The sequence below is a fragment of the Aptenodytes forsteri genome, unplaced genomic scaffold, assembly GCF_000699145.1.
Source record: "Aptenodytes forsteri isolate BGI_AS27 unplaced genomic scaffold, ASM69914v1 Scaffold841, whole genome shotgun sequence".
Classification (NCBI taxonomy): domain Eukaryota; kingdom Metazoa; phylum Chordata; class Aves; order Sphenisciformes; family Spheniscidae; genus Aptenodytes; species Aptenodytes forsteri.
The window spans coordinates 416,717-435,095 of record NW_008796189.1 but is presented as its reverse complement, the minus strand read 5'-3'; the positions used below and the strand labels follow the sequence as shown (position 1 = coordinate 435,095).

Genomic DNA, 18,379 nt, shown 5'->3' with positions numbered 1-18,379 from the left:
CTGAAAGAACAGTACCTAGTCCTGGGATATGTGACCAGAACACATTATTCTTTTCCATGGGTTCTAATTTGGATTCTTGACACAGAGGAGTATCCTTTCTCTCACGGTGCTGCCTTTTCATTGACATATTCTCCTCTATGGGTAAAGGTATGGATGCCTTGGACTGGAATAACTGGGTGTGGCTGGCCAGCATAAGGCACATGGGTGAAGTTGTCTGTGGGTTTCCTGCACAATGTTTTGCCTGCAGTTTGCGTAACACAGACACCTTATCTCTGCTAGGGATGATCTTTAGGAAACTTTCTGGAGGGATGCCTCTCCTCTTCCTGATCAGTCTGCTGGCACAGACTGAGACATCAGTAAGAGAGGGAGGCAGCAGCACAGCATGCTTAAAACGTTTGTCCTTGCTAGGGTCTGACCAGGTAAAATATGCCACCAGTTCCCCCCACCCCCAGCTGTTGAAATAAAGTATGTTGCAAGCAACTCAGGCAGTAAGTTCTAGTCATAAAACGAAACAGGAGACCCTCCCCCCCAGGGTCTATTTTACCTCAATAGTTTTCTGTTGGTCTATTCCAAGGCTGTGCATTAGCCGTAAGACCTGCTCATTATACTCTCCAATGGAAGGCTCATTCTCCTCTCCTGGTGGATAAAGAATAGGTCTCTGTGCAGGAACTTCTATAAGCATCCACTTGTGCTCCTTAATCTGAGCAATAGTTAACCGTTTGGATGGGTCTAGGACCAACATTTTTCTAATCAGATGTTCACACTCTGTTGGGAAAAAAAATAATTACCAAGCTGCTAAGTAGTACTTGCATATATTCACCTGAGACCTACCAATACAGAGCATGACAACAGGAAACTGCCTTACTTCTACCTAACTTCTGTGCTAAATAAATTTCCTGAAGGCTAAAACAATCTCTCAAAACAAGATTAAAAGTCACGTTAAGAAGGACAAAACCCCAGCTTCTTTAAATGCATGGTATGGCTAACTGCAACTCCTTCTATACAGCTCCCACATGAAGGTAATAGTAATAGTTAATACCTCTTTGAAGCTGCTTGTGCTGTTCTAAGTACAGTGCTAACTTTAACTGATAAAGCTTCAAACAACCTCTGTGAAGTGTGGTGGGGAGTAATTAGCATCCTTCTCCAGCACAGTTTGAAATAAAAGGCTCATAAAACAAGGGATTGGCAAAACTAGGGTTAGTGCGTGATTATTTTTTTTTTATTTCCACTCTAGTGGTCACAAAAACAAAGCTAAAAAATTAGGTCTCTGTGGCCAGCGGGTCTGCAGGTTTATCTGTTTTAATTCCAGAACCAAAGCACAATCAGTAGCTTTAGATGCCAGAATAATTCTGAACACACCAAACCATTGCTGCTTTCTGACTACTACATGCTGGACAGCATTAAAACCATCACATTTTTCTTCAGATCTCAATTGATTTTTGGAAGATGAGGGCATGAGAGATGAGTGTGCAGTTTGTATATGATAGGAAGTCAATGTAAGTTCCTTTAAGGAAGCTTATCAGTCTGCCATGCATTTCTAGCTGACCATGATATGGCTACAGTACAGTTGTTATGAGTCAGTCCATTCAGGTAGTTATGATAAATAGTTTAGACTAGAGATTTCTGGCTATTTATTCCTGTTTATCTCTTTTGTTTTCACAGTTTTGCTAAGAGGTACACCCTTCCCCACTCCTTGTATCACCATGTGATCAGCAAGGGGAACAGCAAACAGCCTGTGAAACAGCCTATCTACACTGCAGTCCCAGCGATGATCGCAACTCACACAAAGGTACCTGGATCTAGCTCTCATACTTATGTCAGCAAAGTCACAGAAACACAATACAGTTCAGCCGCAAAACGTGCCCAGGAAGCTGAGAGGTTGCCGTGGTGCCATAACGGCATTGCTAAAAGCAACCAAATGCGCTATAGCCACACTGTAGCGACTATTTTCAGAGGCAGTGTGCCAGAGCACATGCCACCAGAAAGAAAAAGGGGAAGACCAGAATGTTTTATACCACAGAACCCTTAACAACAGGGCTGAAAAACTTATTTAATTCCCCCTTTAAAAAAAAAAAAGCACAGAAAGTAGTATATTGAAAGAGGATTTGATTCAGGAGGGTTGTTTTGAAGTAATCTGGTTTAGAGACCCTTTAATATAGGGAAGCTGAAGGACACTATCAAACCCCGTGTAAAAATGGCCCCACTTGTTCTTGTCTGAACAGGCATGAGGGAGAGTGAAACCCAACAGATGGGGCAATTAAGTGAGGGAGAGATCGCTCAGTCACATGTGGGAGTGCCAGATACATGACAGTGAGAACCTGGCACATGAACTGGTTGTGCACTTTTTTGCTTTTGTTTAGCAGACGCTGTCAAAAACCAGGAAACACCCAATCCACAACTTAGGTTTGACAGCGATATTGCTCTCAGCATATTTTCTTTCCACATTAAAATGTATATGGCCTTGCAGGATGAAAGCTAATCGCTACACAAATGTGCTTCTCCTCCTGCATCCCCATATTTCTGTTCACGGTAGGATGAGAGATCCTTCAGCTTCCATTTTGACTGACTCTCTACCCATGGGCACAGCCACACTGCAATCTCCATGCATTGTGCAGGGAAAAATGGGTTGGTTTGCCTAGCAGCAGCCTAACTGCAAAGGCATACAAGCTCACCTAGGCTTATTTGTGTTTCTTTGCAAAACAAATAGTCTGCCATACCATAATCTAGTGGGCAGATGCACCACCCTTTGCTGTATTGCAATAGAGATTATTCTAGAATTTACTCAAGATTTACCACACCAAGAACGTAAGAGGTCACATTGTTACCTTCTGACATAAAATAAGGGATCCTGAACCTCCCTTCAAGAACACGTTGCCTCAGTATGGGGAGCGTTGGTCCATCAAAAGGTAGTGCTCCGCAGACCAAAACATAAAGAACTACACCCATGCTCTGTAAGAAAGAGAATATTCATTTCATTTCTCAAGCTACGAGCAAAGTCTCTGAGGTTGGCTAGCCAAATCCTGTCACAGAAAAAATTAAAATTATGTTCTACAGAAACAGGAAATTTATACAAAAAGGTTAGATTTCTGAAGATCCCTGAATATTAAGAACACTCAGCTAACCCAAAATGGCTAGGCTTGCAGTACCTTGTGCTGATAAGCAGGTAAGCTGAAGTGTAATGGGTTAGAGACTCTGGCTGCTAGCAGGAAGCTCCACGCAGATGTCTGAATGATACCTGAAAAGTGAGCCCCAACTTCAAGTGAGAATTAGAGATACTTTTTATTAATCTCAATGTTGTTCAAACAAAAACAAACCTCAAACAGCAGCCCTTCAAAATAAGAAACTGTAACCTTTTACATTTACCAATTTGCCAAAGCCTGGGTAAGAGGCACACTGGTAACTTCATGAACAGTCAGCTTCAGGGGAACACCCACTAATAATTCTGCACTGCTGTATGCAGTGCTGAGCATGAGGGATTATTTAATATGAGCAAAAGGAGACAATCTGGGCAAGAGCTATCCTCCAACTGCCAGACTCATTTTTGAAAGTATGCAAGTTAATTGGCACTGCAAGTGGAAATAGTCTTGCAGTATATGCCAAAAAAAAAAAATAGCGCCACACTAGATGAAATAACCACACCAGACCCTCATCCCAATCAGTTGGCATAGATAGCCACAGCACTGGATTTCTCAAGGGGAAAAAGCAGGCATTCAACATTCACCTTAAAACTTTGTAAGTACACAGAGATGTTAAAATTAAATATATATTTTAAAAAGTCACTTCCTTCCTTCCTTCACCTGCCAAAAAGTGAACTGTGGATTGTTGCATTCCTCCTGGTCTGCTGAAAGTGCTAAGCTTCCTATTCTGTGATTGGAAGTTGCAAAGAGATACAGAATCCTTAACTCATCTCAGAAGATAAGTGAAAATTATGATGATTTTATCTTAAATATAAACACACATGCACTTCTCTTTGTGGGCAGGCAGATTCTGTTAATGATTTAGGATCTTATATATTTAAAGAATATTTACCAAAGTTCAGATTCACTTCTGACATTCAAAGAGTGCCTGTACTACTTGAAACAGCAAGCGTAGCTGAGGTCTGCTGTATGTTTACTTACCAGTTACTGAAGGTTCAGAAAGGCTGTAGCCTTTTTTTTTTAAAAAATCTAGCTACATATATATATGTATGTATAGAGAGATACATGCATACACATAAATATATGTATCTAAAATCACAGGTTTTATTTGTTAATGCAATTAGATAAATTTAAATTAGATTAACAGCTGAAAGGTGACTTTCCATGAACCGCCCTGTTTGTGTAACAGGCTCTGACCAAAATGTCAGTGCCCGTGTTGTTATGCTATGTGCAATATAGTATCACTGCAAACCCGATGCCAGAGCAGAGACTGCCAAATTGTACTGTCTCTGGTTGCTTTAGGATATGGATCCATCATTGTAAGCACCAGAATACTAAAATTAAAAAACAAACAAAAACCCCCAAACAAAACCAAATTAGGAATGAAAAGCAGTCTCTGACAACACGTGAAGGGTGCACAGAACTTCTTCAGTTCATTTTAGTCCCTTTTCCATTGCATAAGAATGTGGGTTGCACTCTCTATCCTCTTCCATTAGAGTGGTACGCATGGAGACACACCGATTCAAAAACATGCAGCTGCCTGCAGTAGAAATGTTTGTGGCACAAATGCACTTGTTTCCAGCTCAAAGAGCAAAGCAGTCATCATCTCTCCTGTGTTTCAGTGGCTCAGAATCCCTTTAACCTCATCAAGAACTTACAGCCTTACAAGTTCAATTCCCACTTAACACAGAAGATCCTAAATGCACTGAAAAAAGCAAAGTTCATGCATTCAGTCAGGAGAGCTTTTGGAAGAGCTACAGTTTTTCCTCTAGTGGGCTACCATACACCTACATTGTACATTTAATAGCCACCTTGATAGGTAACTTCAATTCCATTCAATGTTAAGAGGCATTTTATGACACACAAGAAATAAAGCTGAAGAGGAACAGCTTGTCTGCAGCTTAAGAAAAATCAAAGATGATTCCTTTGTTCCAGCTTCCTAAAAGTTGACTTGAATCCAGTTAAAAAAAAAGAATAATGATACCCAGATATCCAGCTGGGGTCCCTCGTACTGCTGTCCTTCAAAGACTTCTGGGGCTGCATATGGTGGGCTTCCACACCATGTCGTCAGAGGCTCACCACTCTTATAGAAATTTCCAAATCCAAAATCTGTTGAGAAATTAAGGGGAAAGTCACTCCAAATGCCAGTTGCATGACAAATAATAATTATATGCATGGACTAGGCCTGAAAGCTCACTTTCATTCCTGAAAGGCTCCATCACAAATCCTTTTATCAGTACTCCCACTGAAAATATTTATTGGGATGCTGAATGTCCTATACTGCTATTTTCACGACAACTACGTAATTATTAAAACACTGCAAAACTTCACAACCTGTAGGAGTTTTGAGTAAACTTCTACCAGTTTGCTAAATCCAAATTTATAAACAGCTATCGCTAAAATTCAACAAACTGACAATCATGCATACATATGAGCTTATTTACTTGCCAAGAGATATCTGAGATTCAGTACTGGATCAGAGATTTCCTGAGTTTTCTTTAGGTGCTCTCTAGCCTTGAATACACAACAAATTTTGACAACAAAAGCATCAACTTTGGAGATGGGAGGAAGGAACTCTACCAAAAGCAACAAGCATGGGAAAACACAAAGCCTTCTGCTAGGAAAAAAACTCTGCTACTGGCATTGTCTACAGCTCTTTCAATCTACAGCTGAAATTTACCATTCCACAACTAAGCAGTTCTTTCAAACGTTTCTTTTTATGGCTTAATATGGAACCATACATGGGTCCCATGGGACTTCAATATTAGTCACCATTTGTAATAATCCAATAGTGAAAAGCAAAATGACAGCCACTATTGCATAGAGACATGAAGTCAGAGAGTCTGATGCAATTTTTTTTTTAGCTTCCCCTGTTGCTGCTCTCCCAGGTTGCTTTTTTTTTTACTAGAACAATACAGCACACAACATTAATATTGAGGAAGCTGGCTTAATGACTGAACTGAAACCGATTATTTTCAAAATGCAAAATTTCAGGTGGCTGCTACCACTCCCTTGTGCTCAGATCTGTAACTGCCTTGCCTTCCACTCCACTCTTACAAGTGTCTTCGGAGCTCTTCACAGCCCAGATCCTCCAGTTCCTCTTATATCCTGCCATCACTCTCGCTCTCTTTGCTTAGTTCATACATCCTGTGCTTTAGCATTCTTTACTCTTCCTGCCAGAATCCTAATAGTCCCTTCTACATCCACTGCAGATACCCATTCTGAATACAGTCCTTCCATGACACTCCTCAGTATTAACACACAAGGCTCTTATTCATCGGGCTTTTAATAAAAGCCATTGGAGCACAGCGTTTGGATACATCTGTTCACACCATGAATCAAAATACTTGCTCCGCTGACGTCTAGTGGAGTTTTCTCATGGAATTCAATGAAGCCAACATTTCTCCCTGTTGCTACCACCATTACTGCTCTGTACTGCTTAGTCCTCTATTCCACTTGCGTTGCAGGCCACCCTGTATGTTCTCTGTGACAACAAATGCTGTTAATACTAAAGCAAAGAAGAAGTTCTCAAGGAGAGAGATCTGATAAGAGGGACAAATACTCTTTGGATTTAAGGCGCTCGGGCAAACTGGCTTCAATTCACTAACTGGTCAGCTGTACCTCCGAAGGAAATACAGAAAGGAGCATCGGCAAGTGACATGCAAAGACTCAAGTGCAACAACATTGTTTATGTTCGTCACTGGTCTACTCCTGTGTGAACAATGATTTAACCGTTCCCTGCCACTTCTTCCACACTGGAGCAAACTATGCAGTAAAAGGTTACAGAAGGTGTTTCTTTTCTTAAGGTGATAACGCTTCTACCCTTGTAGCTAACCAGGCTCCTGCAGAGTAATACTGCATGCTGGTGTGACTCGAGGAATCCTGTGAAAGTCAACAGTGTTGATAAACAGTAATCAGGCTGTTGATTTAGTACTATCAAGCGCTGAATACCTCAGAGGTATGTTAATACAATGTGGCACTGATCAACAGATAGCAAAACTGATAAACACTGTGGTTAGACACAGTACAGGCACTGCTGGTATGACTTCCTTTACTTGTATTTTGTGTTACTCCGAGGAAAGAGCCTGGCTCTCTCATCATACATCATGAGCTATAAACCCACAAGAGAATCCTCAGAATCAAAGCAATACAAAGATATTAAACAAAAACTTACCAGGCGTCAATAAAGTTAACCTGGAGTTGTTTTAGAGCAGCAGTATGGAAATTGAATCAGACTACTCACTGAGCTTAACAGTAAAAGTATTTGGTTGCTTTCCTAGCAGAAGGACACAAGAGCTCTAGCAGTTCTTTTAATAGAACTCTTCCTGCAACATACATAAAAAATGAACATAGGTGGAAGAAGCAGTTTCAGGAACGCCAGAACTGAAGAGGCTTTCGGAGCATTTTTTTCTTCTCTTACAAGATTTTCCTTAGCATGTAATAAGGTATAGAATCATACAATAGTTTGGGTTGGAAGGGACCTCTAAAGGTCAACTAGTCCAACCCCCCTGCAATGAGCAGGGACATCTTCAACTAGATCAGGTTGCTCAGAGCCCCGTCCAACCTGACCTTGAATGTTTCCAGGGATGGTGCATCTACCACCTCTCTGGGCAACCTGTACCAGTGCTTCACCACCCTCACTGTAAAAAATGTCTTCCTTATTTCTAGTCTAAATCTCCCCTCTTTTAGTTTAAAACCATTACCCCTTGTCCTGTCACAACAGGCCCTGCTAAAAGGTTTGTCCCCATCTTTCTTATAAGCCCCCTTTAAGTATTGAAAGGCCGCAATTATGTCTCCCCAAAGCCTTCTCCTCTCCAGGCTGGGTGTTCCATCCCTCTGATCATTTTTGTGGCTCCTTCTGCAACTGTTTCCACAGGTAAGACATACCACCCACTGCTTTAACACCTATACATGAACAAGGACTGTTTTTGCCTTTTGAGGTTCCTGCTCTCTGTCAAATTTGGTTATGGGCAAGCAACAGGTTCAAAAGTTATCTGGGAAACATACACAAACAGCATCATCTCATAGGCCTTTTGGCTGTTTTCATTAATTCTTTTAACTACAAGGTCACTAAAGATTTCAGCAAGAAATCTACAAGACTTACAAAGAGATTCCAAGTCTGTGTACCGCTGGTTAATTCTTACTACAAAGATTACCTCTTCAATACCTTCCTCACCTCTGCTTCCTTACTGCATCATGCTGCTGACTCTCCATTGTATTAAACAGTACCACTAATATAAGCAGAGATTTAGTTGTTTTTAATGAAATGCACTAATTAGGAATACTAGAGAATCAAGACTATGCAACCATCCAGCTCTCAGTATGTAAATCTCTACAGTGGGTAACATGCACTGTAAGGTAATAAAAACTGTCACTATTCCATTTAACAGCAATATTACGGGGGGGGCATTCATAATATAAACTGGCCTTTTTTACATACCTTGTGTTGGTGGTCCATTTGATTCAGGTAAGCAACTGGTAAGTGTAGATCAGCCACAGTTTTACACACACAATCAATGTCATTCTGTCCTCATTTTATCCTTCCTTTTCTAAGGCTCACTTGTGGTAATCTTGAAGGAACATCTAGATACAGCAATATAAATGTCTAACCTCACTTAGACCAGTTCTCAGTGGTGTTCTTCCACAAAAAATACATCTTTAAAAATATTTTGCAACATGCATAAAGCAGCTATTTGTATTTAGGAATTTCAAGGTATTAATTATGGAATTTGTCTCTCCTATCAGGGGTTTTAAGGTGTGAAACAGCATACCAGTTTTACAGGTGAGGATAGTGGAACAGAAAAGTCAATAGACTAGCCAAATTTCAAGTAACAAATCAGTGACTGACTCAGGCCAGGGCCAAGCATAACTGAAGTGCCTGGTCATTCTCTAAACAGCAAATAGAAACCAGTCACTCTCTGCTGAAAACTTCTGCCTCAACATTTCCACAGCCTGAAATTCGATGCTGTAATTCTGCTGTAAACTTTCTGCCACCTTTAATGTACATGACATGCTCTGGGCACATCTCAGTCCAGTGACCCAAATACATCAGGGTATAAGGGGAAGTGCTAAGTCTCATTTTCCTTTTATAAACATTGGCCTTACACGTTTTTCTCTCAGTTGTAACTATATAGTCCAATACTCTGCACATAATTCATCACTGTCTCAACAACTGATCAGAAATTGCTTTTTCTTTTAAATAAACTAGTCATTCTGTGAAATCTTATTACAGATATTTCTGAATTTGCTATCATAAGAGATCAAGTCAAAAATAAGCAGGATACTCTTATCAGGCTAGTCCATGATTGGATGATAAAGATACTGGCTTAATTAGCAGCAGCAGCAGGAAGGTCATGTTGAAAACAGGGAAATGAGCTGCATCTACTTTAACTACCTGACCACACACCTGAAACTTCTAGGTCTAACCCAAAGCTGCCAAAAGACTGCTCTTTATTTGTCTAGACCCCTTAAAGAAACTAGGCTAGGGGCTCAGCCCATTACAGATAATTCCATACCGGGCCGTCAAAAACTTTTCCCAGGTTGCACTAGCCCTGCAATTATCCACCCAGGAAAACCTCTAATTTGGTTCTGCAGACACTCTGAAAACTCAGTCTTGCTTCACTGACAGATGGGTCGGTAACTGCTCTGGCTCCTTGTACACTCCAGGTAAAGTCCAGTAACTCTGCTGCAATGACAAGAGCTAAATTTCTCTGGTGCCACTAACTCCCAAGCCATTCTCGTAATTCTTCTTGCAGAAAAAAAAGTATCCGATCTTTATCTGTCCTGAAAGTGATCCCATGTGCCTCAGTGCAGCTACACAGGACATATTCCCAGAGACAGCTGACAATTGCATGAATACTAACTGCACCATTTGCTGCAGGAACCCTTGTGTGCAGATAAAGCCTAACCATGGGAGCAATTTTGGGACACTCACTTCCAACATGCAGCAGAGAGGGTATGGAATAGAGTATTTCCGCTCTTTTCTGGAAAGTTCAAAATACCTGTGGGATGGGATTTGCAAGGTCATTGTAAAGGGCTAACAGTAATAGCAACATGTTAAAGTCAGTAGAAACTTGGCACGCCAATTCCTCTACAACAAAAATTCTGCGAAGGTTCAGGTCCTTAACACTCCATGAATAAGATCGGCTTACAGTAATTCAATCCACGGAGCTCTTCAGTGTCACCCACAGTTGTAAGATTAATCCTTTTCACTTCTCATCTCAAACTAACCATACCCATTATTTGCATTCACACATAGCAGGAATAGATACATCTCTCATATCCTTGCAGTTTTACCTTTTTTCCTTCCTCCCCAAAATGCTTTTGTTCTGAACAAGTAAACCTCTGTTCTAGGAAAGCTGATCTGGTCATTAGATAGCCTTGTTATCCTCCCTTCAAGACTAGAACTACAGGGCTTATCTGACATCAAATCTGCTAAAGTGATTCTAGTGACAAATAAGGAGCTCCAGCCCGTGGCTTCAGTTTGGAAGAAACAATTCATGAGAATCTACTGAAGACAGACGACGATCAGAGCCTTTGGACTTAAGCAAACTACTTGGTAAAAGGGCTCTGGGGCGTAAATAACTTTGAAACTGTTGTATTTCATGATTTATCTTAACAGATTTGATTTAGAATCATCTTCTAGGGCAGCATAGTAATATTTGGTGGATTGATTACTTTAAAAATCTGACTAGAAATTTGAGGACTTTTAAAAAGATAAACTCTAGTTCAAATATGAATGATTGAGTTTGCGGGAAACAGCGATTGACTAAATCAGATCTACAATCACTCTAGCTCCTTAGAGATTTATGTATCTGTGTGCTGACTGCTAATGATGAGCTGTCATTTTTGTGATGACACGTGATACTCTTATCCCTCATCTATTTTTGCATTGTCAACAATCGGACTGGAAACTTAAAAAGACAGACATATTTAAACTTCATTCTACCCTTTTAACCCAACGTCCCTAAATTAATATTGTATTCCAGATAATTAACATACTTTGTTACAAGAGAACATCTTACACTACTGTAAATATCTGGTACAGGTGGAAATCTCAAGAGGGTAAATCTCCAACATCAGTCCAAGTATTAGCTCAAAGTCAGAAAATCAGATACCCAATCTCACAGCAATGAACTTTTGGGACTTGTCCATAATCAAAGAAGAGCCCCACTGCCTATCAGTAAGAAGGCTACAATGCCAGAAAGACTATTTGAAGGTCAGACCACATACGAGATCCGTAACAGTGTCATGCTCTGCAAGCACACAGAATGCCTGACAGTTGCACGAACAGTTACGCAATGGCATCCTGGCATGTCACCATACTCTGGAGGTGCAAACGGCCAAGGTCAGCTCAGATTCCAAATCTGCATAGGAAATACTGACTATAACATTCATGCTATCCTTCCTTTTACATCCTCCTTCAATTCTGAAACAACTGCAACTTCAGCTGTAATAACAGAGGGGGAAACAACAAAATCTTCTACCAAAAAATCCCCCAATTGCTGTATGTCACCCGCCTTTTTCCTATCACAGCTAGACTTTCGTTGGGAATTTTTTTATTCTCTTTGAGGAGACTTTTCTTCATACATAATTGGCTTGGCAACCTTAACAATACTTCAGGAGACATGAAGCAACTTCTCTCAGAAGCATTTTGCCATCTGTGTAGGTGTCATTAAATCTGATCTCTCCCTTCACTTATCATGAATTTGTCAGATTTTCAACATCCCCTTAGTACCGGAGTTAAATATCAATCTTTCTCTCTGAACTGCAGCTCCTACTCAGGTGCCACCCTTACAAATCTTCATATCAGATTCACACGTACATGTATGTATATTTGTAAGCACAGCTATAGAAAGCATGACCTGCTTGGAAATAACAAGATTTCAATTCCTAAGAAAGTGAAACTCTTTGCCTATCCAGACTGGATTTAAATTAGCTATTTGGTGAATGTGAACACGTGGAAGCCACTTCAAAAAGAAACATGAACAAATCTGAACAGCAAAAAACAGCACAGAGTCTTTAAGTATGGCTGATCAATATAAGAGAGGCTTCAGGTTTGTGTTACAATTAGGATTTTTGGTTTTTTACTATTATTTTTACATGCTTAATTTCATAACACACAGTTTTATTTATGGTTACCAAAAGTAGCTCAAGAGCAAGGACATCTTAGAACTGAATGGCATGATCCTTGCAAGGCTGTTACCTTTGCTCCCTATCTGAGCCATAGAATTACAGAATTTATGCTGTCGAGACAGTGCTTGACTGGGTGGAACAGCAGCCATTGGCTTGCATCTGATGGTCTTGTGACAGCATAGACTATTAAGTTATTAGGCAAATCCATGAATGAAAGGTCTATAAATTGATACTAGAAGGAGCAGCCAAGGATGCACTCTGTATAAGCACTAATACAACAATACTGGCTCCTGGGGTTTGGGGGTAGGGACGAGCACAAGGGGAACAGGCTGCAGAAAATGGCCAGCCTGGTATACTCTCCCTGTCACTGCTAGATGGATCTGACCCACTACGGAATTCCTCATGAGTCAGCATGCCTTGTCTACGAGTATGTGTCTTATAAACCTGGAAAATGGTTCCTTCATTCTGTCTTTGATCTGCAGTTCTAAAACTTCAATTTCTTCCCTTTTTCATGGGCCAGGAACACCAGTATCCTTCAGTTATTAATTTCTGCTGAAAAAATAGCATGCATTTACAATACAAAGCACAGGAAGAGCCAGATACCTACTAATTCACACTGGACTTTTTCATGTAACATAGGACTTAAAAACAGTGTTGCATATTTCAGCGAGCTGCTCTTATCTTTAGAAATCCAATTATATTCTATTGTTGGACAAAATAATTACCTGTGCAGGGAGATCAGCATTATTTGTTAGGGTACATAAATTATTATGGTTACCTCTTCTTGTTTCCATTATGCTTTCTACACTAGTGTCTTCGAATGATGTTAAACCGTGTCTTAGGAACTCAAGAATTAATAGCATCCATGAAAACCATTTCAAAGAAGTTCAGGATTTAGATAGGATACTGGATGCTTGGTCCATTGGGCTTCCTCAATTTTTAATTATTGCACTGTCAGTTTAGTCGTCCCACTTTTTGGAGTGTTAGAATGGCCAGGATTCAATTAAGCACAAAACAATCACGAGTGTCTCATTCTCTCTCTTCTCCCCTCCACCTTGTTTCTACTTTGCAATTGCTGATCTACCATAATCATTCTGGATCAAAGGTAATCGTTTTTAACCTAAGAACACTGTTAAGATTTCTCATTCCAGAGAAATGGATTTTAAGAACATTACTGATGTTTAACGGAAAAATATGCCAGCCCTCAAAAAAACCATATGCCACCCACAGAATTCTGAAAGGCCTGAAATTGGACTCGTTACCAGAGGACTGATGATTTATAATGGAGTGATCTTTATCTTCTTAACATTTGCTTGAATCTGCACGTTAAAAAACTACGATCATTTGCAGCATTGTGTTCAGTTGAATAAACTCTGTGTTTGTGCAATCTGCAAATATTGGCTCTCAACATTTGCGGTATTTTGTTTCTCAATCTCATTACCCCCTTTAGAATAATCTTGAATTTAGAAGGTATAATTTTTTGAACATACATCATTTAAATGGAATCTGTTTTCCCGTTAAAAATGGAAACAGACTAAGATTTCAGACCCGTTTGCAATTTGAGAAATGGAAGCTCCCTGCCAGAGCCACTGCAACTTCTGCTGTGCATCTAGCAATATGAGGTAGTCTCTAATTTGTACCTCTAAAAATCCTTTAGAAGGGATACTAGCTTCAGAGCTATAATTAATCCATTCTTCTAAAATTACCAACAGAATTCAATCTGCCTGGCTTCAGAGAGCCACATGGATCTTTTGTTATAATAGTAATATGAGCAAAGGAGATAATTGGGAGAGAGGTACTGATAAAGGAAAGGTATGAGTGTGTTAGAAACAAACCTGACCCACTTCATGAACTGAATGCTGATCAGCCAGTTCTGACGTCAATGCATATTTTACTGTCCACCAGCAAAGACAAACCAGCACTACAACCTACTTCAAAATAACAGTCTCTCCTACCTGATCTGGTTCAAACACAGTAGCTTTACCATCAAGATGGCATGATTTCTGCAGACATCTATAAGGCATCTTAATCTGGCAGTTTTGTGGGGCTGGAAGTACACAGAGAGAAGCTCACTATTCCATCCTCAATTCAAAGCTGTATTTAATTTTCACAAATGCACAGATGTTTCACTGTACAGACAATAAGCAAGTTTTATTTGATGACAGCATAGCGTATCAGTGATCAGTAACTGCAATCCAGTTCCTATGAACCCTTCAAAAAACAGCAAAACGTAAAGGGTACATGAACAATCCAGCTATCTACACACAATAACTTTGAGAAGAACAAAGAAGGTTTACCTTGGTAGTGATAAAAACAAATTTGATGTCAAACCTGATGGAGACTGCCTGGTATGGCATTCTTCAGCCACAACCTTGTCAGTGGACATTTTATCTGATTAATACCTTCTTTTATGGTACTTATGCTAGAATTTGAGACTCTTGCTCCCAACTACCTAGTCTCTTCTAGAAAATGAGTCTATCAAAGCTCTCACCTCAAGATCTTTACGCATCCTGTTTCTTGTCCAGTTGCTAAGACTGAAAAGAAAGATCCTTTGAATTCTATCTATCCTCTTCCTTTTAGAGCAATATTAACACAAAACTACTAAATTTCAGTCCAGCCTCCTTGTTTAAGCATAAAAGGTGGCAGTCTCATCAGCTCACTTTTTTAGGAACACTTATTTTTGAATCTTGGTTTATTCTCCTGGTAGCTGAAATACAGAGGTAACTTTATGCATGTTTCTGTATTTGACTAAAAAATGCTGTATTCTTGAAGAGTAAAAGCTTCAATAAAAGTCTCAGAAGCATCAGAATGAATCAAGAGGTCCACTGGAAGTTAGGAAGAGCCTGGAAAGGCCACGAGTATCTATGTAGACTTCATAGCTGTTTGGAGTGATCAGCAAGGGACAGCCCCGCGCATAGTGCTGGGGCCCAATGCAAACACTGACACTGCAGAACTTTCTATCAAAATAATTCATCAGTTACTGTGTTGTTTTGCAGTTGCTAGATTAATTAGAATTAGAGAGTAATTCTAGCTATCAGAGTTGGAATCCTGGCTGCCCTTTGTTCTTCCACAGTTTCATAAATGAACCATGAAGAATATGAACCACCGGAAGAGACTGTTCTCAGGGATCTGCACAGCACCAGATAACTCCAAAATCACAGATAAACCATTCCGTGGAATTCATCTGTCTCTCTTCTTTACAGAGAAAATAAAATAACTGACTCAGCACAAATCACTACCAAGTCATAACTTTCCTCCAGCTACTTTATTACCAAAGCTGGACACGGGAATTGCTATCAATCTGATAAAGCTTGACAAAGACACATGAAAGAATCAAACCATATGAATCACTGCCAATTAATGTGATCATTTACATACAGACCACCTGTAATTAACTTTGTGTAATAGAGAGGTAGAGCACAAGAGCAGCTAAGAGGAGGAAAGAGACAGCAGCAGCTGATGAAATCTAGTAAATACCATTTATCAATGCTTTTATTTGAGTCCCTGGAGAACCTATGCATTGAAATTCCCTGCGACAAAACAGTTCATGTGTCTAACCTTCCTTTGGTTAACGGGTCTCCTGAGATGCCTTTGAAGTAGTGTTTTTGTGAGCCTGTGTCATTCTTGCACTGCATTGTTCTGGGAGGCAGGGAACTTGCATCCCCGCAGTGCTAAGGACATCCATGAAAGGAATACCTCTGAACATGGCCCTGCTCCAGCACAGTTGAGTCCCCTGAGGAGTTCTGAAAAACTATGCCAGGCTGAACGTGACAAGCTACAGTGCAGAACGCTGATGTGGAGGAGAAGCAGCTAGAAGGGATAGAATGTGGTGGTGAAAGTGGGGAGAAAAGTGGCAGATCAGAAGGCGAGGAAAAAGCATAGATGAATAATAGCACAAAAATTCCCTTATATTTAGTTCAGTTACTCATAGTAAGTGGGGTCCATGTGACTTGCAGTCCTTAGACACAGTATTTACTGAAGCCATACATTATCCTGGTAAATACAATTGTATGTCAGTCATAAATCTCCAGGTGCTATGATTGTCAGTAGGTGCTAGAAATAAATGCAAATTTGAAATCAGAAAAGTAAAAATACTCTACAAATGGTAGCGCCGAGGAACCCACTAGATTAAAGCTCAAAGTACCAAAACCCTTTCACTGTCAAATTCACAGCCTTATTACCAACAGCTGTGAACAAACAGTGCAGGTGGCCCTATTAGTTTTCAGAATTTTGAGACATCACCACCAATTCAATCTCAATGTTATTAGTTATTATACTTGGGCCACTTCATTATAAAGGCCAGACATCATCTCCATCCCAAACTGATTCTTTAACTTTCTTCAGGTATCAAATGACCTAAATAAGAACTTATACCAGAACTGCATCTTCCTGCTACAACAGCTGCAAACCCCTTTTACTTCAGCTGATGGTAGCTTTTAATATTTTTAGTTTAACATTAATACGAAAGCCCACAATAAAGTATAGAGAAAATTAAAAGATAACCATAAACAGTTTAATATCAAATGAAATGAAAGAGGCTACTGTCGAGACTGTGCTATTAATTTATATAAAGTGTTAAATAACAATTTTTAGAGTTTTTATGAACCTGCTGTAGAATTCCCACTCTGAGATGCTAAAGAGCCATGAAATACAGAGAACATGCCAAAGAGCAGATTAATAGGCTTCCCTCTCTAGCTTCAGAGAATCTGTTTTCCACACTGTTCCTTCTGCCAAAAAACCCACCTTACATTCAGATTTGATAAGAAACAGTGGCCTAATATTCTATGAAAATCATGGTTCTGGAACTCAGGTAGCTGTATTTTCCTTTTCCTCAATTATAATTTATCCATTATTTAACCTTTCTGTAAACTTGTAAACCACGTGAAAAAGAGGCTAGAGGTGGAAAGGTGGTGGTAAAGGAATGAAGAAATGAATGTTTTAAACATACAGACAAAACCAAAGCTCAATACAAAAGCAACAAACATATCCAGGAGCTGGGAAAGCTACTCCATTAATACATACATTGATAAGAAATCCTTCTTAGTCCATCAGTAAAATCCCATTCAATAGGCAAAGATAACCTGTGTTGGGTTTTTGGGGTTTTTTTGATAGCAATGACTATGGGTTCCTTTTCTCCAAGTTTAAAGAGGATAAAATTCTTGCTCAAGAAATAGTTTTCATCTCAAAGGTGAGTGCTCATTTTAAAAGACTGTGTAGATTTCCCATTCCGATAAAGATGACCTGAAAGGATTTAAAAGATTTTTCCTGAGGGTGAAGTTAATCCCCAGAATTAATTGCCTAGTATTCCTAATGTTTGCTGTAGTATTGCAGAGAAAGGGGTGAGTCTTCATGACACAGATGCTAACCAGTTAAACAGGTGTTAACTTTTCCTTTAAAATCTTAAGGACACTGTCTTCGTACTCCATAGACAAAAAGGAGAGCATCTTTTAGAGAGCTGCTGGCACATTTAACACACTTCTGTGATTTTGTCGTTACAGAAAGCATTAGAGATCAAGATAGGTTTTCAGTTCATCCATTTCAGAAATGCCAGAGAGGAAATTCAAGTGTAAAATAATCCAGCAGTGATCTACAACTCAGAAATGTTTTATCACTTTACCTTTCTCAGCCTGATTGGCTATCTGTTCACACTTCCTTCTCAGAACTAGCAAGCTTACTCCTATACAAATCAGTTTCTTAACAGCAGTTAGCCTTCCTTTCCTGCTCCCGTATTACTGATGTTCAACAGTCCTCCAAATCAAGATGTTATCTAGCTTTCCCATTTCAAGTGTCGCTGGGCTAAAGTCAGTATGGAAGGATTCGTGGAATTGTAATGAGTTGACAACCGAGAAAATGATTTCCATTGCTAACAACATCTGCTGTGTCTAAATTTATAATTAAAATGAAATCACGCATGCAAAAAAGAAAAAAAATCAATAAGCTTCCATTCTGAGTTTTTCTAATGTTGAAAGAAGTTATTTGATTAACTCTGTTTTAACCTGAACATCTGGCAGCATTATAGACATGTTGTGACAACCACAAAAAATGACTATAACTCTAAAAACTATTTCCTTTTTCCTGAAAGTATAATAGAGCTAACCTAGGAATTT

The 18,379-nt window shown here is 39.6% G+C and overlaps 1 protein-coding gene across 1 annotated transcript in view; it reads right to left on the bottom strand.

Annotated features, from left to right (window-relative positions):
* SIK2 (salt inducible kinase 2) overlaps nt 1-18,379 on the bottom strand; it is a 60,319-nt gene that overhangs the window by 13,292 nt on the left and 28,648 nt on the right. Inside the window, exons 5-7 of the mRNA XM_009287973.1 lie at nt 5,122-5,246; nt 2,826-2,949; nt 545-765 (exon numbers count right to left, since the gene is read on the bottom strand). Of these exons, the coding sequence (XP_009286248.1) occupies nt 545-765; nt 2,826-2,949; nt 5,122-5,246 (470 nt within the window). The remainder of the gene's footprint in view (nt 1-544; nt 766-2,825; nt 2,950-5,121; nt 5,247-18,379) is intronic.